The sequence below is a fragment of the Oryx dammah genome, unplaced genomic scaffold (genome assembly GCF_014754425.2).
Source record: "Oryx dammah isolate SB20612 unplaced genomic scaffold, SCBI_Odam_1.1 HiC_scaffold_2, whole genome shotgun sequence".
Taxonomy (NCBI): domain Eukaryota; kingdom Metazoa; phylum Chordata; class Mammalia; order Artiodactyla; family Bovidae; genus Oryx; species Oryx dammah.
Genome location: NW_024070186.1, coordinates 190782677 through 190807795, shown reverse-complemented (window position 1 = coordinate 190807795; position 25119 = coordinate 190782677). Strand labels below are relative to the sequence as shown.

Below are 25119 nucleotides of genomic sequence, written 5' to 3'. Positions count from 1 at the left end.
GTCCATGGAGTCCAAAAGAGCTGGACACGACTGAAAGACTAAGCAGAGCATAGCATAAGCACATGCATGTAGACAGATACACACACACACATTAAAATGGGGCCGTGCCGTAATGCGGTTTTGTAAACTTGTAGTTGAGCTTTCACTGTGTCTTCGATCTAGAAACACACAAAGAGTGGTCGGGGTCCTGGGTCCTGGGGTTCAGATTCTGTATCCACCGCTTGCTCACCTGGACAGCCGACTGGGGCTCCCTGAGCCAGGGTTTTCCCCCACGTGTAGGGGGATGTGAAGGGCTGTCCTACGGGCAGAGGAGTTAGTGTGTCTGTACGTGGTTTAGACCAGTGTCTGCTGCAGGACCAGCACTTAGCAACCATCAGCGATTCATATTTCCAGATGAGTAGAGCCATGCATCACTTCACTGTAATCATTCCCGCACTAATAGACATTTAGCAGTGTCCATTCTCCACAGCTGAGGTGAGATCCTTGTATACACACTGAAGCGTGTCTATCTAGTCACTGCTTTTACACTTTAATAACTCGGCTTTAAGATTGGGGCTTTTAAGGGACTTCCCTGGTGGCTCAGTGGTAAAGAATCCACCTGCCAATGCAGGAGACATGGGTTCGATCCCTGATCCGGGAAGATCCCACATGCTGTAGAGCAGCTAATCCCCTGCCCCACAGCTACTGAGCCTGTGCTTTAGTGCTCAGGAGTTGCAAGTACTGAAGCTCACGTACCCCGGAGCCCATGCTCTGCGACAGGAGAAGCCACTGATGTGTTTCGGGCAGAGTGGTGCTTACAGGGAAGGTTGCTTGGACAGTTCTCTTTTCTGTTGCCCTGTAACTCTGTGAACTGGACTCTCTGGTCCCAGCCTCCTCTTGGCTTTTTCACACTCTGGCAGTACTGCCACTGGGCACTAACCCCCCCACTTTTGTGACCGGCACTGGCTGGCCTCTCCCCTGAATGCCCCTTCTCTAGGCAGGCTCACTGGGTCCAGGGAAGGGCTGCCATGTCTGGCTTGTCCAGCCTGGTGGGATGCTTACCCGCAGGCCTCCCTACATCCTGCACCCACTCACCCCTCTTCCCACTGGCTGTGTGCGCAATGCCACCATCTTTTTCCCCACCTAGATCACTGTCTTTGAAGCCAGAACTGCTGACTTCCTCCTGAGTTAACTGTGAGTTAGCTGAGAGTTAACTGAGTGCAGCACTTAACAGAGGTGCTCAGTATTTGTTTGATGGGTGAATTTATTGAATGAATACCATCTTCTTGCTGTCCAAGAGACTGACCAGGTAATGGCAGAACTTAAATAAACAGATGGTTTGGGGAAGGGGTGTCAATCTAGGTTATAAGGGTGGCTTGAAGCAAAGGCTTGAGGTGCTGCTGCGAGTCCCTGGATGTGTCTAGCATGGTTGGAGCTGTGCTTTATTTTTATTTATTTATTTTGACTATGCCATGCAGCTTGCAGAATCTTAGTTCTTTACCAGGGATCAAACCCGTGCCCCCTGCAGTGGAGTGCAGAGTTTTAACCACTGGACAACCAGGGAAGTCCAGGAGCTGTGCTCTATTATTATTGCTTTTTAAATATTTATTTACTTGGCTATGCCATGTGTTGCAGCAGGTGGGATCTAGTTCCCGGACCAGGGATCAAACCTGGGCCCCTGCATTGGAAGTCCTAACCACTGGACCACCAGGGCAATCCTCAGGAGCTGTACTTTAGAATGAGAGGTCTGACCGTGTCATGATCATCAGGAGCTGGTAGCCCAGAAACCAGCAGGGCATCAGGCCTGGGTGCCTGGTGGGGGTTCACCCTGCCTGGGCCCTTTGGGCGTCTCCCTCTACACCCTGCACTTCTGAACCATGTGGCTTTTCCCCAGAGGGAGGGCTCTCCTTCACCCCTTGAGAAACAAGAAGTGAACGTTTCTGGCTGCTCCGCTTTCCCAGGAAGTCACATCACAGCCCCAGAACTGATGACGAAATCCTCCGCCAGAATTAGCAACCACCCGTCTCTCCACTTTAGAAGACCATTTAGCAAATCCACCCCAGCTCGTTGTTACTGCCTGGGTCCGGGGCTGGAAATATCCATCAGGGTTTCTGCCTGCCAGCTGGACAGTCCAAGGCCTCCCAAGAGTAACTGGATCCTGCCTGCTCACGTCCACTGTCTTCTCTTTGGCTCTGACCTGAGTTCAGTGATGCCTGTGCTTTGGTTGTATGTTAATAGGCACGTTCCTGGAACCTCGAGCTTGACATTGACCCATGTATTCTCTCAGTGGAAATGAGTCAGAAGGATCTCTCTCCAGGCCTGGAGCCACGTAGCTGGGATGGATGGGCCTGTGATGGGACTCCAGATGTTTCGTCCTTATATTTCCTCTGCCTCCTCCCCCGCAAACTGACACATCCACCGCCAGCTTCCTGGTGCCCATCTTCCCAAAGCAGGTCACTCCCCCTGTCTTTCTCGCAAGGCCTCAGTGAAGAAGGATCACCAGACTGACCAGGTGTATCTGAATATTGATTCCGTTGCTGCTGCTGCTGCTAAGTCACTTCAGTCATGTCCGACTCTGTGCAACCCCATAGACGGAAGCCCACCAGGCTCCCCCGTCCCTGGGATTCTCCAGGCAAGAACACTGGAGTGGGTTGCCATTTCTTTCTCCAATGCATGAAAGTGAAAAGTGAAAGTGAAGTCACTCAGTCGTGTCCAACTCTTAGCGACGCCATGGACTGCAACCTACCAGGCTCCTCCGTCCATGGGATTTTCCAGGCAAGAGTACTGGAGTGGGGTGCCATTGATTCCGTTAGGGTCTATCTATCCTGATGACTATCATACTAATGTATCTAGCAAGAACTCATTAGTAAAGGATGTGCCTGCCAAGCAGGAGATTAGGGTTTGATCCTTGGGTTGGGAAGATCCCTTGCAGGAGGAAATGGCAACCCACTCCAGTACTCTTGCCTGGGAAATACCATGGACAGAGGGAGCCTGGTGGGGAAGGAGTCCATGGGGTCGAAAAGAGTCAGACATGACTGAGCGACTTAAGGGTGAGTGAGAACCTCTCTCAGATTCCAGGCTTGCACATCCCCTGGCTCATTTATAGCTCCTTCTGGATATCCAATGAGCATCCTGTATTTAACATGTCCAAAAAGAAGCACCGATCTTCCCTGCCCCAAACCTGTCCTCCCATGATTCTCTGCATCTTGTTAATGGCAACTTGGGCCCTCTCATTACTCCGGCAAACAATTATGGTGCCCTTCTTGACTTCTTGGACTTCCCTGGTGGCTTAGCCGGTAAAGAATCCGCCTGCAAGGTGGGAGACCTGAGTTCAGTCCCTGGGTTGGGAAGATCCCCTGGAGGAGGGCATAGCAATCCATTCCAGTATTCTTGCCTGGGAAATCCCATGGACAGAGGAGCCTGGTGGGCTATAGTCCATGGGGTCACAAAGAGTTGGACACAACTGAACGACTAACACTTTCACTTTCCTTGACTCCTTCCTTCCTCACACCCCACGTCCAAACATCAGCGCATCCTGTCTGCTTTCAAAACATATCCAAATCCCACCACATCTCAGCTTCTCTACTGTCTTCAGCCGGGTCTGAGCTCCCATCATCTCCGACGTGAACTAAGGCAGCAGCAGCTTGATCATTGTCCCTGCTTCCAGGCTGGTCCCTGAAGCCTCTTCTTAGCACAGCAGCCAGAGGGATCCTCTAAAGAAGTGAGTCAGATCATGTCACCCTTTTGCTCAAAACTTCCCAATGGTTCCTGTCTGGCCCAAAACAAAGGCTGGTCCTTAACAATAGCCCCTAGCGATTTGGCCCTTCCCACCTCTGACCTCTCAGCGCCAGCTACACTTGACCTCTTGTAGTTCATTCGCTCAGTCATGTCTGACTCTTTGTGACCTCATGGGCTGCAGCACGCCAGACTTCCCTGTCCTATGCTTGACCTCTAGCTATTTCTTACACCTGCCAGGTGGGCTGTGCCTGGAACTGTTCCCTGAGGTGTCTGCCGGGCTTGCTTCCTCATCATTTTCAAGTGCATGCCTGTGTCAACTTCTCAGACAGCCTCCCCTGATGACCTTGTGTAAGGTTCTTTCTAACACCAGCCTGGAATGCCCCAGCCCTATTGTTAGCCTTGTCTTTCTTCTGTAGATCACCATCTCATGTACTGTGTATTTTATTTATTTACTTCCTCTCTCCCACTGTTGTATAAGAGTCACAGCATCAGAGACATCATTTTTTTTTTGTTCACAACTGTATCCTTAGTTCAGTTTAGTTCAGTTACTTAGTCGTGTCCAACTCTTTGCTATCCCATGGACTGCAGCACGCCAGGCTTCCCTGTCCATCATTAACTCCCGGAGCTTGCTCAAACTCGTGTCCATCAAGTCAGAGTTGCCATTCAACCATCTCATCTTCTGTCCCCCCCTTCTCCTCCTGCCTTCAATCTTTCCCAGCATCAGGGTCTTTTCCAATAAGTCAGTTCTTCGAATCAGGTGGCCAAAGTATTGGAACTTCAGCATCAGTCCTTCCAATGAATATTCAAGACTGATTCCTTTTAAGATTGACTGGTTGGATCTCCTTGCAGTCCAAGGGACTCTCAAGAGTCTTCTCCAACACCACAGTTCAAAAGTATCGATTCTTTGGTGCTCAGCTTTCTTTATGGTCCAACTCTCACATCCATACATGGCTACTAGAAAAACCATAGCTTTGACTAGACGGACTTTTGTTGGCAAAGTAATATCAATGCTTTTTAAGATGCCATCTAAGTTGGTCATAGCTTCTCCTCCAAGGAGCAAGCGTCTTTTCATTTCATGGCTGCAGTCACCGTCCCTAGAGTATCGCCCAAGACATGAGAGGCTTCAGGGAATATGTGTTGAATGATTGAGTATGAAAAGAATTCAGGGACTTCTCTGGCAGCCCAGTGATTAAGAATTTGCCTTGCAGTGCAGGGGGAGCAGGTTTGATCCCTGATCACTCAGACCCCACACGCCTCAGGGCAGCTAAGCCCATACGCTGCAGCTACTGGGCCCTGCACACTCCAGAGCCCGGTGCCACAACTATTGAGTCCGTGCACCGCAGTGAGGATCTGGAGTGCCCAAACTAAGACCCAACATGGCCAAATAAAGAGATAAATGCTCTTTTTTTAAAAAAAAGAAAGTTCAGAGCAGTTTTTCCTTGAGTTTAGGGAAGATGAGAAGAGATTCCAGGGGCCCTTTAAGAATCAGTGAACCATAATCAGATAAAACAGTAGGTGACGGAGAGCAGGGCTGGGTATCTTTTGGAAGAAGACAGGTGACCGTCTCTATTGGGCCAGTTCTATAGTTAGCCAGACTACATGGCAGGAGAACTCTTTTCCTGAGGTTTATGTAACAGGGGTTTTGTATAAATCACACTTCTGTAAAAGGAATCCTATTTTAAATGTACTAGCGGAGAGATTTCTATTTAAAGGCATCTGATGTCAAATTCTTCTGTAAAACGAATAATCTCCTAATTTGTCCTTAGTGTCAATTCACGTTTTCTGAAAAAAAAAAAAAAAAAAAGATTATATTTACTTTATATCAAGGTATGCGTGTCTGAGCTGAGGGAATCTCTTCTTTTTCCATTTTCCCACTGTCTTTATTATTTCCTTTTCCTTTGCTCTCATTCTTCCCCCTCTTCATTCCCGGTTTTCCCTTGGCTGAGTTTTTTCTTCTCCCTTAGGCTCTGATATAGAATGTTCTTCTGTAACACGGCTGGGCTTAGAGTATGATGAACAGTGGCCCCTTCTCAGACCAGAAGAGTCCAGTCATGGGTGGAGCAAAGGAATCTCTTAGGTGCACACTGGGATCCAGGGGTCGGCTGTTGAGTGATACTCAGGTACAGCCAGGTTGGAGAGCCTCTGACCAAAAAAAAAACCATCATGTGCTATTTGTCCTTCTCGCATGCATGCTTACTCTCTGTAGAATGAGGCTGTGGGGAACTTCCCTGGTGGTCCAGTGGCTAAAACTCCCCGCATTCCCAATTCAGGGGGCCTCGGTTCAATCCTTGGTCAAGGAACTAGATCCCTCATCAGGGAACTAGATCTCACACGCTGCATCTGAAGTTCCCAAGTGCTGTAACTAAGACCCGGTGGGCTTCCCTGGTGGCTTAGCAGGTAAAGAATCTGCCTACCGTGCAAGAGACACAGGAGACACAGGTTCAATCCCTGGGTTGGGAAGATCCCCTGGAGGAGGAGATAGCAACCCACTCCAGTGTTCTTGCCTGAAAAAATCCCATGGACAGAGGAGCCTGGCAGGGTATAGTCCAAAGGATTGGAAAGAATCGGACATGACTGAGCATGTAAGCATGCAGCCAAGTAAATTTTTCTTTTTAAAAGAGAGAATGAGGCTGGACAGGCATCCCCTTTGGGGCTTTGCAGAAGGTCCCTTCTATGAATTTGGCCATAGACTGTGAGCAGGGGCTGGCTGATTTTTCTGGGGACTGGGGTTCAGGGCTCAGGAATGTCCCTTCTTGGTCCCCTCTCAGTATGTCACCCACCTGTCACTATCTCAGATGAGAGCAAGCTCCCGGGGCCTCTGCCCGGTGGAGTGTAGTCCACGTGCTCTCAACAGTATCTGCCCACAGTGACCTTGGACGCCAGAGGCCCAACGCTCAGTCTATTTCCCCTCAACCTGGAGCTAGTTCCTCTCGAGAAAGAGTGAAAGTGAAGTGAAAGTGATCGTCCCTCAGTCGTGTCCGACTCTTTGCGACCCCATGGACTGTAGCCCGCTAGGCTCCTCTGTCCATGGGAGTCTCCAGGCAAGAATACTGGAGTGGGTTGCCATAGTACAACTGTGTGTTACCGAGGTTTGGTGGGAGGTGTGCCGACAACTGAGACCAGGGCCTGTTTCCATGACAAGTACTAGTTGATTTGTTTAAAGGTTGACATCAGGGAAGGTCTTCTTCAGGTAGCCTGTCTAGGTTTTCTGAAAGACTTTCTCCTTTTTTGTTCTCATGGGACCAAAAGATCATAACAGATGTGCTGAGGTCAGAGCAGGAATTTAGTAAACAAGCTGGCTCTGGCTAAGAATTCAGTTGTAACCATCAAGGTTGTACAGTGTAGAGCCTGTGCCTGGCTGGTGTGGCTGGGTTTCTCTGAGCCCACTTGTTTATTTATAAAGTGTGCCCAGGGATGTCCCTGGTGGTCCAGTGGTTAGGAATCTACCTTGCAATGCAGGGGATGAGGGTTCGATCCCTGTTTGGGGAACTAAGATCCCATATGCCCTGGAGCAACTAAGCCCACGGGCCATATCTAGAGATTCCACGCGATGCAGCCAAGACCCAGAGTGCCTCCACCAAGATCGGATACAGCCAAATAAATGAATACTTATTTATCTTAAATAAGCATTTGTTTATCTTTAAATAAATAAATAAACTGTGCCCAGCTTCCTTGCCGGGGGTTTCTCAGCATCATGCAAATGAATGCTCTCTACAGACTGAAGGGCTAGACAATAAAGGAGAAATGCAGTTGCCATGATGATCCAGGCACACCCGCTCCACACATTTGCATTAAGTGAACAGGTGAATTGGGAAGATTTAACGTGACTGGATTCACTGCTGGAGTCAAGTACCATATTTTCGCGCAGCCACTCCCTTGTGTAAAATAGGTCTCTATTTATAAGTTCTTTGGGAAAATTGGGTCACAGTCATGTGGAGACCACCATCTGAAGTGAGAAATAAAGCTGAAGGAGGAGGTGTGAGGGGGCGTCGCTGCAGCCTCATCAGAGTTTTTTGATTTCACGAGATCAGTGACCCCATGATTTCTCAGCTGGGAGGACTCATGCGTTATTCTTGCTGCTATATTTGTGTCTAGGGTAGACAGTAAAGGGAGAAGGCTTTAGAGTAATATGGAGGTGAGTTTGCTTTGAAAGTTGCTCTGTCGTGTCTGACTCTTTGTGACCCCTTGGACTATACAGTCCATGAAATCCTCTGGGCCTGAATACTGGAGTGGGTAGCTGTTCCCTTCTCTGGGGGATTTTGCTGTAGAAATAGAATAAAAAAGCAGAGGTTTGGGGGATGGGGGAAGTGGCAGGCTCTGGCACTAGCAGGGTGTCCCGACTGCCTCCTGACTCATTCATTAGACACAGAGACACTCTTAGTGGTGTCTGGGAGAGGCACGGAGCCAGGGGAGGGTGGTGCTGTGCTCTGCTGCCATCCACACACCCCTCACCCCCCACACCCCCCGATGCCCCACCCCTATGTCTTGGGAAAGTCAGAGCAAAGTCACTCCTGTGCTGCTGAAAGAGAACAGGCGCAATGAACCTCCAGGTTAGAAATCTGGGTGGAGGAGAGTGCTGGAGGGCATGGTGAGGGGAGGAGAGGAAGTTGAGCAATGCGGGTGGTTTGGGGAAAGACACAGCTCAGGGTTTCCACTCTTGCAGACCAGCTGTCCTTCTGGAAGGCAAGGCCATTGCGAAAGGCTGCTTGAGCCCAGCTTGGCCTCTCCTGAATGACCAGGATGCTTCGGACGGGCAGGCCCAGGGCATCACTTTCTAGGCAGAGTCTTGGCCCCAAGAGGGACTTGCGTGAGTCCTCAGCGCAACCCCTGTGAATGTGGAGGCCAGGCAGTTGGGGTCACTTGGAAAGCAGAACGAGGCTTCCTCTGTGACCAGAGAACAGAGCTGGGCTGAGGGCAGGGCGTGCCTTTTCGAAGCCATGGCGCCTGCAGGTGGGGGAAAGGGAAGATGAGACGCAGTGTCTCAGGATCTAACCCTCACGCCCTCCATCCCGGGACCTTCTGAAGGCCCTCATGGGTGCCCCACAGTTGTCATAGATGCCCTCCCCTGGGAGAGGAGGCAGCTGGTGTGCGGAGTGGCTCAGCCCCACAGGAGACACTGGGCTGCTCTCGTTGATGGGGGACAGGAGCTTGCATTTGGCTGGGGGACAAAGCGTGGGCAGAATGCTGATTTTTGCCTGAGAATGTGCAGAATGGCCTGGTTGAAGGGGACTCTTCCATAGTCCTGATAAATGAGGGTGGGAAGGCAGAGCTTGTTGGCTCCCTCCCCCCATCAGGAGGATGCATTGGGGTCCCCCTTTCTGTAATCAGTCACCCCAGTGCTGGATGGTCTGATTCAGAGCTTGTTGGAAATTTCTGGGGATCTTTAGGGGTACAGAGCTGGGGGGGCGTCTTTCCCATCATGTTGGCCCCTATTCTTTCTCATCCTTGTCTACAAGATGTTATGTGAGACTGTGTTAAGATCCTCGAAGATGGAAAGTCAGACGCACACCCCATCTGCTTGGTTTTCCTGAGATGCTGGCCTAACATCTTAAAGGGGAAAGGTCAGTCTCACAGGACTTGCTTCCAAGAATGTAAGTGGGCTCCGGGTGGTGGGTGCTGCCTCTTCTTTGAGGAATCTCTTATGAATCATGTATGGAATTTTGCCTTCTTCTCTGCCGGTCAGTCACCTTTATCCTCACCCATGTCTGGTCTTTGGGCACCAGTCCATTTCCCCAAGATCTCACCACGATGCCCAGAGTATTTGTGTATCTCCTTTGTGTTGTTTAGTCTCTCAGACATGTCAGACTCTTTTGCGACCCCATGAACTGTAGCCCCTCAGGCTCCTCCGTCCATGGGATTCTCCAGGCAAGAATACTGGGGTGGGTTGCCATTTCCTTCTCCAGGGGATCTTCCCAACCCTTGCTGTCTTAATGCCTTGTGTGTTGGTCGGAAGCTTGAGCTCACTCAGCACCAGGGAGACTCCTGACTCGCCTTGGGTTTGCTCTTTCAACACACTCTGACTTTTTTAGTTCAAAGATCATTCTGGGCAGAAAAGACAGAAGCAAAAAACAGGCGTTTATCATCAATATGGCATCATTGCTGAAAGCAGCACGCCCATTCCTTGCTTGTTCTTTTGACTTTTCATGTGATAAGGTAGAGCCCTTTTGGGGTCTCCAAACGTCTTCTGGAATTCCCATCTCATTTTGGCTTTAGCTTTCTGGTCTTGCTTGCACACACAGGCATAGGTAACCCGTGTATCCACGCTGCTTTCTTTCCTCATGTGAAATTGCAGAGTCAGGACAAGGAAGGGAAGAATAGGAAGAGGAACAGGAAGAGGATGGTCTTTATCTCCCTATAAACAGTTAACTCTTTGGTGACAAAATCCACTTTCACTCGCATCTCCCGTGGCACCAGTATGGTATCCTGCACACAGGCATCTCTGGTCCAGGTACATGGATCATCCCCATCGCCTGGGAAAGACCCACCTGGCTTTGTATAGCACAGTCCTACAGCCTAGATGGCAGCCCTGCCCTGCATATAGCAGATATTTGGTCAAAATCACCGTTCTTCTGTATTTTCTTCCTTAAAAAAAATTTTTTTTTTGTTTTACACATACCATAAAATTCTCCGTCTCAACCAATGTAAAGTGCATCAGTTCTGTAGCATGTCATACATGCGTGATGTTGTATGACCATCACAGCTATCTAATTCAGCCCATGTTTCTCATCACTCCAAAAGGAAATAGTGGACCTGTTCGGTCACTCCACTGTTCCCCCTCCTACCTGAATCTGGCAATTAGCAATCTGCTTTCTGTCTCTGTGGATTGGCCTATTCCGGAGCTTTCATATAAGTGGACTCATACAACATGTGGCATTTTGTGTCTGGCATCTTAGCGTATGTATTTGAGGTTCATCCCTGTTGTAGCATACATCAGTTCCTCTTTTTGTGAGTTTTTATCATGGTAAAAATGTATATACCTGGACTTCCCTGGTGGTCCAGTGGCTAAGACTCTGAGCTCCCAATGCAGGGGACCCAGGTTTGGTCCCTGGTCAGGGAGCTAGATCCCATGCGCCAAAACTAAAGATGCCACGTACCACAACGAAGATCCAAGATCCCACTAAGACCCAGCACAGCCAAATAAATAAATAAGTACATATATTTTGAAGTGTCCATATCATAGATTTTACCATTTTAACCTTTTTTAAGTGTACAGTGTGTACTTTCATGTTTTTGCATGACCATCACCACCAGCCATCTCCAGAACTTCTTCGTCTTCTGGAACTGGAACTCTGTCCCCATTCAACCTTAACTGTCCATGCCCTGCTCCTCGCAGCCCCTGGCAAACCCTGTTCTATTTCTCTCTGAACGTGACTCCGCTAGATTTCTCATGCAAGTGGAATCCAACAGTGTCTGTCCTTTTGTGACTGGCTCATCTTACTCAGCCTAATGTCCTCAAGGCTCATCCATGTTGGAGCAGGTGTCAGGATTTCCTTCCTTTCAGAGCTGCATAATTGTCCGTTATGTGGATGCACCTCATTCTGTATTCCCCTGTGGAGGGACACTCGTGGGTTCCCCAGTGTTTTCCACCTTGAACGCTTGTTTCTTCAGCTATTCTGGGTGTTTCACAGCCCTGGCCACCCTGCTCCCAACACTGGTTTGTACGACTCAGAGTTACAGAGCTGAGGGACATTTTGAATCCTTTCTGCCCTGCATCTCGGGATCAGGCACTTGGAAAGAAGATTCTGGAAACTTTTGCAGGATTGCAGACTGGGGTACGGGAGGTAGATAAGAGAGCAAACCAAGTCACAGGCGCTAACAGGACCACCTGCCCATCTGTTTACCCCAAGCTTTCAAAGTTGATACAGTAAGGGTTGCAGTGAGTGCCCGCCCCCCCACCCCGTGCTGGGCATCCCCTTGGTGGTGGCCACCTGTGGCTTTGCTGAGCGAATGCTTCCCACCCACTGTGTGCCCTTGTCATTCCTTCTGTCTCCTTTCTGTCCCACTTCCTGCTTTTTCCTTCTGCTCTGCGTGGTCTCCGGTTTTCCTCCGGTTTTCCTATACTTGCCCCGGGCGGTGGGCCCTTTGGTCCCTGGCTTTGGGGACCTGCCACCACCCCCTGCCAACCCCCCCCCCACGCCCCCACCAGGCACATCCTCGGTGCCTGCCCCTGCCATGGAACCTTTGCGAGCCAGCCCGGCCTTGGCAGACCGAGCGCTGGGCCCTGCCAGCAGCTGTGTGCGTGACCCGACCATGGCCAGCTGCCCCCGCAGCCCTGGCCCGGGCCTGGCTCCCCCAGAAGCACGGCCTGAAGAGTTCCCGTTGGCAGCCACTGTCCTGAGGGCCCAGAGGACGGTGGTGGGGGGCTGGGGAGGGGGTAGGCTGGGGGAAAGTGGCCCTTCCTGCCGTGCCTGCTGATAATCGGCTCTCCGGAACCAGCCTGGGACACGGGGGCCAGCTGGGTCAGGAAGTGGCGTACAATGCCGCTCTTTCAGGGGAGATGCTGCGCGGTCTTAGGGCCTGTGTGACTCCGGAGGAATCTGGGGAACAGCCTGTTCTTGGAGGATGTACTCTAACCTGGGCCGGAGGTGAGCAATGGAGCCCCAGACTTCCCACCCTTTGCCTGGGGTTCGGCCCCCGCAGGCATCGCCCAGCTCCAAACCCGATTATTTCCTTCAGAGGAAAGAGGGGAAAGAAAGCAGATTTCCTTAGGAGACCATGAATCACATTCCTGGTGCTTTTTAGAGGCAGGCTCACCGGGAAGCAGTCATTAAGTCCTTAATGATTTGATGGTTTATTAAGACTCTGTCCTGCCTTAGCAGCTGCAGGCCCACGAGGGCAGAAGCCAGGGTCCTCACCCTTGGGATTTTAATCTCGGTGCGGGAGGTAAGACGATATGCTTGTCGTCAAATGCATGAAGAGCAATGGGACTTCAAAAAGAAAAAAGGAATGAATTACAAAGGATTGGCCATCGATGCTTTGTGGTGATCTAAATGGGAAGGAAGTCTAAAAAAGAGTGGAATGTATGTGTACGGGTAGCTGATTCACTTTGCTGTACAAGAAACTTAACACAATATTGTGAAGCAAGTATACTGCAATAAAAATTAATTTTAAAAAATTATTGGCCTGGCAAATCTAAAGGAGAGATTCAAATTGCCAACATTCATTGGATCATAGCGAAAGCAAGGGAATTCCAGAAAAACAGCTACTTCTGCTTCATTGACCATTCTAAAGCCTTTGACTGTGTGGATCATAACAAACTGTGAAAAATTGTTAAAGAGATGGGAACATCAGACCACCTTACCTGCCTCCTGAGAAACCTGTATGCGAGTCAAGAAGCAACAGAACCTTACATGGAACAACTGACTGGTTCACAATTGGGAAAGGAGTATGACAAGGCTGTATATTGTCACCGTGTTGATTTAACTTATATGCAGTAGGTGCACACGCATGCTAAGTCACTTCAGTCGTGTTCAACTCTTTGTGATGCTATGGACCGTAGCCCGCTAGGCTCTTCTGTCCATGGGATTCTCCAGGCAAGAATAATATTGGAGTGGGTTGCCATGCCTTCCTCCAGGGGATCTTCCTGACCCAGGGATCCAATCTGTGCCTCCTACAGCTGGTGGATTGCAGATGGATTCTTTACCGCTGAGGGAAGCACATATGCAGAGTCCATGTGTGAAATGCTGGGCTGGATGAGTCACAAGCTGGAATCAAGATTGCTGGGAGATATGCAGATGATAGCACTCTTAATAGCAGAAAGTGAAGAGGAACTAAAGAGCTTCTTGATGAAGGTGAAAGAGGAGAATGAAAAAGCTGGCTTAAAACTCAACATTCAAAAAACTAAGATCATGGCATGTGGTCCCATCACTTCATGGCAAATAGAAGGGGGAAAATGGAATCAATGACAGATTTTCTTTTCTTGGGCTCCAAAATCACTGTGGACAATGACTGCAGCCATGAAAATAAAAGACGCTTGCTTCTTGGAAGAAAGCTATGGCAAACCTAAACAGGATGCTAAAAAGCAGAGTCATCACTTTGCCGACAAAGATCCGTATGGTTAAAGCTATGGTTTTTCCAGTAGTCATGTATGGATGTGAGAGTTGGACCCTAAAGAAATGCCAAAGAATTGATGCTTTTGAATTGTGGTGTGGAGAAGACTCTTTGGAGTCCCTTGGACTGCAAGGAGATCAAAACCGAAGCTGAAGGTCCAATAAAGAGCCACCTGACGCGAAGAGCCGACTCGTTGGAAAAGACCCTGAAGCTGGGAAAGATTGAAGGCAGGAGAAGGGGATGACAGAGGATGAGATGGTTGGATGGCATCACCAACTCAATGGACTTGAATTTGAGCAAACTCCAGGAACCAACTCCATTGAAGGACTGAAGAACAGGGAATCCTGGTGTGCTGCAGTGCGCCGGGTCTCAAAGAGTTGGACACGACTTAGTGCCTGAACAACAACAAAGAGAGGTTTCCATGCCTCTGCCTGTATACTTCTTTTTTTTTTTTAACTTGTTTTTCGCTGTGCTGGATCTTCACTGCTGCGTGCAAGCTTTCTCTAGTTGCAGCGAGTGGGGCTTCTCTTGTTTCAGAGCACAGGCTCTAGGCATGTGGGCTCAGTAATTGTGGCTCATGGGCTTAGTTGCTCTGCCACGTGTGGAGTCTCCCCAGACCAGGGATCAAACCCCTGTCTTTTGCACTGGCAGGCAGATTCTTAACTGCTGGACCACCAGGGAAGTTCTACTTGTATACTTCTAATAATAGGAAATTCTCTTTTATGAGACAGCTTTAAACTTACCCAGAAACCACCTCACAGTACTTCTACCCATTGGTCTAGTTTTGATCCCTGGAGTTATTCCTGCTCCCACATATCCATCTTTCAGAATATTGATATTCCTCTAAAATTTTTTCGGGCCCCATGTGCATCTCACTCTCTTCTAGAAGTAGTCTAGTTTGTCAGTTTCCTTGATAATATACAAAGTCTTAACAGTGAATAGATAGTGTTTTACATGTGAATTTATCTTCATAGAGTTAGAAGCATCCCCTCCTTCACTTTGAACCCTGTGCTTCTTTTAATACATCCAGAGCTCAGACTTACAGTTTGATCAACCACACCACAATGTTGCTTTTATTAAGTTAGCAGCCAAATAAAACACCAGATCATTTTCACAAGTGCTGCTCTGAGTCATATCTCCCCTCTGCCCTCTTTAGACCTAAATATAGGGAACTTCCTTTATACCTGCTGGATTGTATCTTGTGAAGTTTCACCCATTTCTCCAGTCTGTGGACCTTGTCTGTGGTGTGGAGGGGGTGGCTGGTATGGGGTTTGTTATCCAGAGCCTGAGCTGTGGAGCCCCACTTCCAAGTCTGAGTTCTAGCTCTCCACTGGCTGGTGGAGGGGTCTTGGCGATTTATTTGGCCTTCCCCCACCCCACCCCAAATATTTATTTTCCTGCATCTTAATTGCACATCTAGGTCCCTGAAAGTGAAAGTGAAAGTCGCTCAGTCATGTCTGACTCTTTGTGACCCCATGGACTCTATAGTCCGTGGAATTCTCCAGGCCAGAATACTGGGGTGGGTAGCCTTTCCCTTCTCCAAGGGATCTTCCCAACCCACGGATTGAACCCAGGTCTCCCGCCTTGCAGATGGATTCTCTACCAGCTGAGCTGCCGGGGAAGCCCGTGACCAGGGGTCAAACCCGGTTCAATCAGTTTGATCAGGAGTGAAGCCCAGGCCCCCTGCACTGGGAGTGTGGAGTCTCAGCTGAGCTGCCTGAGCCGCAAGGGAAGACCTGCTGGCTCAGACAGTAAAGAATCCGCCTGCAATGCAACAGACCTGGGTTTGATCCCTGGGTTGGGAAGATCCCCAGGAGAAGGGAATGGCTACGCACTGCAGTATTCCTGCCTGGAGAATTCCATGGATGGAGGAACAGGGTTGAAAAGAATCAGACACGACTAAGTGACGAACACTTTGACTACCGGGAAGTCCTTATTTGGCCTTTCTAAGCCTTGGTTTCCTCATCTGTAAAATGAAGATGATTAATACTAATGCCTGCTCACAGGATGTAGAGTATAAGACATTAATGAGGGCTTCCCTGGGGGCTCAGAGGGTAAAGCGTCTGCCTCCAATGTGGGAGACCCGAGTTCAGCCCCTGGGTTGGGAAGATCCCCTGGAGAAGGAAATGGTAACCCACTCCAATATTCTTGCCTGGAGAGTCCTATGGACAGAGGAGCCTGGCAGGCTACAGTCCACGGGGTTGCAGAGTCGGATATGACGGAGCGACTTCACTCCACTTACTAACACGGGGCCTGAGTAATCACTCATTAGTAGCCATTACCTGGATGACTATAACCACTGCCACTGCTGGTTCACGGCCTTGCTCTTTTAAAAATGGCTGTTTCTCCCCGCCCCCTCCCGAAGCCTCTCGGTCCTTGCTTAGTGGCCCCTCAGTCTGAGACGCCTGTCTTTGTTCTGCCACCAGCCCAGCTCAGATCGTCTGCAGCATCTTCGATTCTTCCCTCTGCTGTAACTGGGCGCTCCTCCCGGCCAGTCCTATTGTAATCGTTTCACAGCCCACCTTAACGTCCCGTTCTTTCCATTTTCACATCCACCCTTTAGATTGAGAGCTTCATTTCTTCACTTCCCTGCTATTCAGAGCTGCTTCCAGGACTTCCCTGGTGGTCCAGTGGTTAACACTCCGAGCTGTCAATGCAGTGGGCATGGGTTCGATCCCTGGTCAGGGAACTAAGATCGCACATGGCCAAAAAAAAAAATATATATATATAGCTGCTTCCTTCAACTCTTCCTCCAGCTGCTTCCGTCCTTTCCTGCCCGGCACGAAGCCCATTGCCCACCCCACCCCCACTGAGTGCCACCTCCCCTTCTGCTTTTATCCCCACTTCCACCCTTGCACATGTGTGGTCCTGTGGCCCAACTGGTCCTCGTGTTCCCAGCTTTTCTGGAGCTGGGCTCCAGGATCTGGCCACTTGAATAGTATGACCTTGGGCAAGTGGGTGTCTTAGCCTTTCTGGGCAACAATCGTAGATGCCCCTCGAGTTCGTAGGCGGCATCAGTGAGAGGAGTCAGTGAGTGGCAGGGGAACACCTGGGAGACAGGTAACCCCCTTCTTCCTTTGTTAGTTTCCCTGAGCAGCATCACAGTTTCACAGGACAGAACATTTTCATTTTTCTTACACACACAGTCTAAAGTTACAGACTCGTGAGATATTCTTTTATGTGGCTTAAGGGAATTTAAAGGTTGTTTTTGTTCTGTTTCTTTGTTTTGTAAGTGAGGCTCATACTGACCACAAATTTGGGCAACTGGTCTTTGATCTGTCAGTATAAACAGATATTTGTGGACTAAATCTAAACCCCACCCATCACAGCCCTCTCTTGAGACCCTGACTCGGTTTCTAGCATTTCCGGCCAACAAGGATTTCTCTTTTTCCATCACAGCCCTTGCAGCTGGCTGTCTCTCCCGACCTCCTAGGACTTGACCACATCCAGTTCACACTGTCCTGGATTTGAGTCTCTGTCATCTTACATTTATTAGGTCCCTTATAATTCCTTATGAATGCAGGCAACCTTTAACGGCTCAGCAAACGTGGTCACTTTGCCCAGAGGTCTGTCTGCAGCCAGGATCCCATCATTGTGTCAGAGCCAGGAGAGAAACATAGTTGAAAGCGTGTGACTCGCCTGAGGAAGTCTGAAGAAAAGGGAATGGCCTGGGACAGGCCTGGAAGCAGAAGCCAAGAAATAGGGTCAAGGAAGGACTTGTGACAAGAAAGCTGGAAGCACTGGGCCTCCAGAGGACACGAGTGCTGCCTCAGTGGGAGATTTGGGGCAATAAACTTTTCAAGCCCTAATGTTGCCAAAGATGCTGATAAACACCTGAGATTTACTTATTTTCTTAATATTTTATTTATTTATTTGGCTGTGAAGTGAATTGAAATTCACTCAGTCGTGTCCGACTCTTTGCGACCCCATGCCAGAATACTGGAGTGGGTAGCCTTTCTCTTTTCCAGGGTATCTTCCCAACCCAGGGATAGAACCCAGGTCTCCCACATTGCAGGCGGATTCTTTACCAGCAGAGCCACAAGGGAAGCCCTTATATGGGTCTTAATTGCAGCATGCAGGATCTTTTTTTTAAGAGTCAAAGAGAGGAGGCTTATTTTATATTTTACTTATTTATTTATTTTTGGCTGTGCTGGGTCTCCGCCGCTGCACAGGCTTTTCTCTAGTTGTGGCAAGCCGGGGCTACTCTCTAGTTGCTGTGCACAGGCTTCTCTAATCACGTGGGATCTTTAGTTTCAGAATGCAAACTCCTAGTTGCGGCATGTGGGATCTAGTTCCCTGACCAGGGATTGAACCCGGGCCCCATGCATTGGCAGCTTGGAGGCTTAGCCACTGGACCACTAAGGAAGTCCTGGGAGTAAACTTCTTACTCCTTTCTTGCAGCATGTCTTATGTGAGATTCCTTCTGAACTGGTCTAACCATTGCACGGGGAGCCAACAACTGTGCTCAATGGCGCCCCCTGCCTGTGCTGTAGAGAACAAGGAAGGAAGTGTCCGCCCTCTCCTTGTCTTCAGGGAGGACTAACTAAGCCTGATGGGGAAAGGATCCTGTGTAAGTCTCTTGGGGCTGCCACAACCAATTACCACGTATCAGGTGGCTTAAAACAATAGACATTTGTTGTCGCAGTCGTGGAGGCAAGAAGGTCAAAATCAAGGTGTCAGCGGGGCCATGTTCCCTTTGGACATTCCATCCTGGTCTCTTCCTAGCTTCTGTTGGTTGCCGGCCGTCCTTCGCATTGCTTGGCGTGTAGGCACATCCCTCTGGTGTCTGCTTTCATCTTCACATGGCTCTCTTCTCCCTGAGTGTCTGTGTCCCTGGGTTTTCACGTGGTTTTTTATAAGCACACGAGTCATACTGGACTTGGGACCCACCCTAATTCAGTAAGACCTCATCTTAACTATCTCAGCAAAGACCCTATTTCAAATGACATCATGTTTACGGGTGCTGGGGGATTTGAACTCCAATGTATCTTTTCTGTGGAGACACAATTCCACCCGTATCAGAGCTTATGCTGTTAAAGAATTTGAGTCTGGCTCACAGACCTATGTTTGTGAAACAAACTTATGGTTACCAAAAGGGTTGCGGGGGTGGTGGTGGGGGAGGTAAATTAGGAGTTTGGAATTAACATATACACACTGCTATATATAAAAATAGGTAAACAAGGATTTCCCTGGCAGTTCAGTGGTTAAGACTTGGCACTTCCAATGCGGTGGATGCCAGTTCGATCCCTGGTCAGGGAACTAAGATCCCGCGTGCCACGGGGCAACTAAGCCCATGTCGCAGTGAAGACCCGGTGCAGCCAAAAGTAAAAATAAAAATAAAGAAATTATCCTTAAAATTTTAGGTGTGATCATATTAATAATATAATGGTTAATACTCAGAGTCTTTTTTTTTTTCTTTTTCCCTTAGAGATTTTTACTGAAATATTTGCTGGTTAAATAGCATAACACCTGGGATTTACTGCAGATAATCCAGGGAGCAGGGGAATCAGTAACCAATGGTAAAAAGCCAAGGTCAGCACACCAGGCATGTGCTCAGTTGCTCAGTGGTGCCCAGTTCTGCGACCCCGTGGACTGTAGCCCAGCAGGCTCCTCTGTCCGTCGGACTTTTCCAGACAGGAACACTAGAGTGGGTTGCCATTTCCTTCTCCAGGGGATCTTCCCGACCCGATCAAACTCGCCTCTCCTGCATGGGCAGGTGGATTCTTTACCACTGAGCCACCAGAGAGGCCCCAGGACACGAGAGGCGCAGGCCAAATCCAGACCACCTCCTGATTTTGTAAATAAAGTTCTTTTGGAATGCAGCCACAGTCGTTCATTTCTGTATCTCTGAGGCTGCTTTTTCACTCCAGTGGCAGAGTTAACAGTTGTGATGGAGACCATGTGACCTGCAGAGGCTAAAATATTTACTAACTGCCTCTTCACAGAAAATGTTTGTGACCCCTCATCCCTAAGAAAGCGTGTTTGGCTGCAAGTTCATAATCGCTGGTGCTGGGGACCGATTATATGAGGGCTTATTAGATGGACCATGACATTTGTGTGTGCTTAGACTTTTCCATATTAAAAAGTTAAAAAAAAAAAAAAGAAAACCCTGGAGCCAGTAATCTCACTCCTTATACTCTATTCCTTGTGAATGGAAGCATCAATTAATAAGGATATATGTATAAGAATGTTTACTAAAAGAGTTTAGTGGAAATAGATTGCCTCCCAGTATCGGTTGCTATAAATCACATCCACCCACACTATGGAATATTATGTTATCTTTTTAAAGAATGAGCCAGAGTTTTACCAGTTCACTTGGAAAACATTTCATGGGATATTTTCAATGATATTTTCAAGCAAGATGTAAAAAAGTCTGTGCATGACAGTCCCAGTTTTATGGGACAGTGACAAAGTTAACCCTTCAGAATGTCGGAGTGTGTGTGTATGTTTGTGTGTGCGTGCGCATGCGGGCGTACGTGTAGGGTACATAACAGGTTGTTAACATGAGTTGGAATAGAATGACATTTGTGGAAGGGAGCAAAACAGAAAAAGGCTGTTACTTCAAAAACCAGGCTACCTAATACCATCCTGTGTGTGTATGTAGAAATGATATTCATATGTGTAACGTGCTTTGTTAACTTCAAGAGAGAATTATGATTCTGAAAACAACCGGAAGGAGTGAATATTTGTCATGCCTTATAAATAAAAGGGAGTTTGGTTGGAAGTTGGAAAGTGCCCAAGAGCAGGGAGACAAGAGAGGAGAGTGACCACTGTCGACCCGAGCCAGCTAGGGGAGGCTCCATGGAAGGTTCTAGCTGGGCGGGGGGCGCGTCCGGATGGTCTTTGAGCCACAGCCCCTCCCTGATCTCAGCGCCTCTTCCTCCTGCTCCCGGAGAAATAATGTTTCCCCGGGGGATGAAAGACATCCCTTTGTGCAGGCTTTAATTGCCATGTTGTTGTGCCAAGTGAATGAGTGGCAGGCGGGCGCAGCAGCTGGGCACAGCCAATGCCAGGCAGCAAAGCCCGCTGCCTTAGGACAGCCTTGGCCAGCTGGCCTGGGAGCGCTGCCCGCCTCTGCCCCCCACGCTGGGGGGTGGGGGCCGAGCCTGCATGGGGACAGGGGGACAAGGGGGTCTGTGGGGAGAGAGGAGTCACTGGAGGGCGGGGAAGGGGCGGGGCGGGGCGTCTGGGAAGGTCTCAGCCACTATCAGAAGCTTATTCATCTCATCCTTCTTTCCCCTTCCCCACCCCCACCTCTTGTTTTCCAGACTGTCAGCATCAACAAGGCCATTAATACACAGGTAGTGGCCGTCAAGGAAAAACATGCCAGAAATATCCTTTTGGAGGTTGCTCTGAAGACCGACCCTGAGGAGCATCAACTTGTGGGGACGGAGGTCAGGGCGAGGCGTCCTTGCTCAGCGGCAGGAACGGGCATCCCCCGCTGGCCAGGCCCCTGCAGGGTCTGAACAGTGTGGGTTGGCAGCAGCTAGCTTCGGAGCCCACAGCCCGTCGGGGTGGAAGGGACCGCAGCAGCCATCCAGCCCGGTCCCGCTCCTCTCCTGTGACTTAGCTTTGCAGAACTGCCAAGACCTTTGAAGTTACTCTCCTTTGAGATGTTTCCTCGGGGCACTGGAGGTCTTTTCCCTTGTATCATCAAAGGACTCTGGCCCTGCACTTTGCCACCCTGACCACCCCCTTGGGGACCTGATCAAATGCCTTTCTCTGAGCATGAAAGCAAAACAGCGATCTGGGCAGCAGCGGTTGGCCTTAAGCCGACACAACGGCTCTACCATGGAAATATGAGCCTCTTGAGTGAGCTGGTTCAGCCCAAACCAGAGGGAAGAAGATGGGAAGGTCAGGGAGAACTTGGGCAATGGTCCCCAACCTTTTTGGCACAGGGACTGGTTTCATGGAAGACAGTTTTTCCACAGAGGGGGCAGGGAGTGGTTTCAGGATGATTCAAGCACGTTACATTTACTGTGCCCTTTATTTCTGTTATTACATCAGCTCCATCTCTGATCATCAGGCAGTAGATTCCTGAGGCTGGGGACCCCAGGGTTAGGAAACTGATGATTTGAGGGTTTTCACCAGGTCCCCCCCCCCAACCAACGCAGAGTTAGAAGCCTCAGCTTCCCCAGTGGCTCAGTGGGTAAAGAATCTGCGTGAAATGCAGGAGCCGTGGGTTCAATCCTTGGGTCCGGAAGATCCCTTGGAGGAGGAAATGGCAACCCACTCCAGTATTCTTGCTTGAAAAATCCCGCGGACAGAGATGCCTGGCGGGCTACAGTCCAAAAGGTCACAAAGAGTTGGACACGACTGAGCATGCACGATGGGCCGACTGGGCAGCCACCGTCCCAGGTCTGTGGCTTTGGAGAGAAGTACAGGCAGCACTCTGGCCAGTGGATCCCTCAGGAACTGCTCTTGAAGTCAAGTCCAGGTGCTGGAGGGCTATTCCCCAAAGGCCGGAGGAGTGGCTGCCAGTGGGGAAGCCTTTGTGTTTGCTGGGACGGAGCACAGGGCAGGGAGGCTGGGTTTCTATCTGGGCTGGGAAGCTGCTTCTTGCCAGGGTTCAGCAAGGCGGCTGCCCCACAGCTAGTCGGGTTGGCGTAGCCTGTCTTGAAGCCATCCCACCCCAGCCCCTCTGTGCAGGAGACCCACCAGTTTATAAGGCCAAGGAAGCCCAGTACTGTCAGGGCGATACCCGGGAGAGGTCAGGCCCTCAGGAAATGTCGCTGACAACGTGTACAGCTCTTCAGTGGTGGGAAAGCAACTGTCTTTAGTGGAAGAAGCTTTGGTTGGAATTAGGGCTTTGCTGCAAGATGGGGCTGTTGAACCCCTACCGGATACCCCAGAAACCTGGCCCAGCGGTGAGCCTCGCCAGACCTTGCCCTTTTACTCCCTTGTTGCTTTACTGAGTCAAGAAAACCAAACAAAGAAAAGCCTTCATTATTAGTGTCTTCCCAGATGGCTCAGCGGGTAAAGAATCTGCCTGCAATGCAGAAGACACAGTAGACGAGGGTTTGATCCCTGGGTTGGGAAGATCCCCTGGAGAAGGAAATAGCAACCCATTCCACTATTCTTGCCTGAGACATCCCATGGATAGAGGAGCCTGGTGGGCTACAGTCCATGGGTGTGCAAAGAGTTGGACACAACTGTGTGACTAATGCGTGAATCAGATTAGTGTCCCAATTGGTTGTCTCAGAGAGTTACCCAGTCCTGACCCTTCCCTGTGAAGAATACCAATCGGTCAGGCTGGCACGAGATATGAAGAGAGAGACAGCTGTCCCGGGCCAGTGTGCCCTTCTGAATGGGGTATGAGCACAGAGAGGGCCAGGGCATGCCTTGCCAGGGAGGCACCCTGGGGCGATGGAAGGGACCTGGAGGCAGATTCCGGAATCCCATTGCTGGAGCTCTCTGACTTACTCTGGGACCTTGAATGGGTCTGCAACCCTTAACTCCCTTGTCTGTCAAATGAGAGTGTTGGCCAAAGAAGCTTCCAGAAGCTAACATTTCAGCTCTTTCTGGGAGTCTCTCTGCCTCCCAGTTGCTAAGGGGTGAATAAACGTTGAAAAGATCCCCTCCACACAGTTAGTTTTAAAGCCCAAAGATCTCACAGAACATTTATTCTTTATAGGTACTTTTTTTTTTTAATTGGAGTATAGCTGCTTTATATAGTTATATTTGTTTCTGCTGTACAGCAAAGTGAATCAGCTGTTCAGTTCAGTTGCTCAGTCCTGTCTGACTCTTTGTGACCCCATGGACGGCAGCACGCTAGGCTTCACTGTCCATCACCTTCTGCTGGAGCTCTCTCAAACTCGTGTCCATCGAGTCGGTGATGCCATCTGATCATCTCATCCTCTGTCGTCCCCGTCTCTACCCGCGTTCAGTCTTTTCCAGCATCAAGATCTTTTCCAGTGAGTCCGTTTTTCGCATGAGGTAGCCAAATTATTTGCATCAGGTGGCCAAAAAATCAACTGTGTGTATATGTACAGCTTTAGCTTTTTTGAGCTTCCTGCCCACTTAGGTCACCACAGAACTTTGAGTGGAGTTACCCGTGCTGTGCAGTGGGCTCTCGTTAGTCATCTGACACAGTCGTGTGTATACTTCAGCCCCCATCTCCCGATTCATTCCACTCCCTCATGGCCCCTGTCCTGTGTTCACATGTCCATTCTCTAGGTCTGCGTCTTACTTCTGCTTGGCAAATAAGCGCCTCTGTATCACTTTTCTAGATTCCACATACAAGCGGTTTTATGCAGTATTTGGTTTTTTGTGTGACTTACTTCACTCTGTATGACAGTCTCTCGGTCCACCCAAACATATGGAAGCTACACGAACTGGCCTGTCATCCTCGTGCGGGGGCCATGCTAGTCTGTATCGTTGCAATTTTCTATGTGTGCTGCCGCAGTGCGCCCTCTTTGTCAGTACATCTGTAGAGCGTCATCTCCCCGCATTACCAGCTAAATAAGCATTGGGAAGCCTGGCTTCATTTAGAAGCCGTTTATCCCGGGATGCCTGACAGGTGAACAGCTTGGCATCCCCGACTGTGGTGTCCACTCCTGCAGGGCTGGGGAGTGGGTCTTATTTTTCTTTATATCCCTGAGTGCCTGACATGAACTGGATGCATTAAGATGCTTTTAAAATTAAAGAAAGACAGAGGGGTCTGCTTGCCTCTTTCCACACCAGTGTGTGCAGCCAGCTCCATGCCTGCCCTGGCTCTTGTTGTGACAGATTGCTCTTGGGTAAAGAGCTTCCCTGGTGGCTTAGATGGTAAAGAATCCGCCTGCAATGTAGGAGACCTGGGTTCGATCCATGGGTTGGGAAGATTCCCTGGAGGAGGGAATGATTACCCACTCCAGTATTCTTGCCTGGAGAATGCCATGGACAGAGCCTGGTGAGCTACAGTCCGTGGGATCGCAGAGTCAGACATGACTGTGACTAAGCACAGCAAAGGAGCCACAGTCTGCCTTGAGAAGTCATCTCAGGAGAGGGTAGGGGACTGTCTGTCTCTCCTCTTGGCTTCCTTCTAGTCCAAGGGGGCTGTGCTTGAGGTGAAACTAAGTTATTTCAGAAATCAGTCTATAAGAACGAAGGCTGGGGACTTACCTGGTGATCTAGTGGCTAACACTCCATGCTCCCAATGCAGGAGGCCCAGGTTCAAGCCCTGGTCAGGAAACTAGATCGCACAAGCCACAACTGAGACCCAACACAACCAAATAAGCAAATTAAAAAAGAATTTTTTAATATTAGTTATTCATGTATTTATTTTTGGCCATGCTGGGTCTTTGCAGCTGCTTGGGCTTTTCTCCAATTGTGGCAAGCAGGGGCCGCTCTTCATTGAAGTGCACGTGCTTC

At 49.5% G+C, this 25119-nt stretch overlaps 1 protein-coding gene and 1 pseudogene across 3 annotated transcripts in view; one reads left to right on the top strand and one right to left on the bottom strand.

Moving 5' to 3' along the window:
• The window catches only part of HIP1 (huntingtin interacting protein 1), a 134194-nt gene that overhangs the window by 63647 nt on the left and 45428 nt on the right, over positions 1 to 25119 (top strand). For all 3 annotated transcript variants that reach the window (XM_040261244.1, XM_040261261.1, XM_040261254.1), the window contains exon 2: positions 21036 to 21099. In XM_040261244.1, the coding sequence (XP_040117178.1) occupies positions 21036 to 21099 (64 nt within the window). The remainder of the gene's footprint in view (positions 1 to 21035; positions 21100 to 25119) is intronic.
• LOC120859728 lies at positions 24080 to 24177 on the bottom strand (annotated as a pseudogene).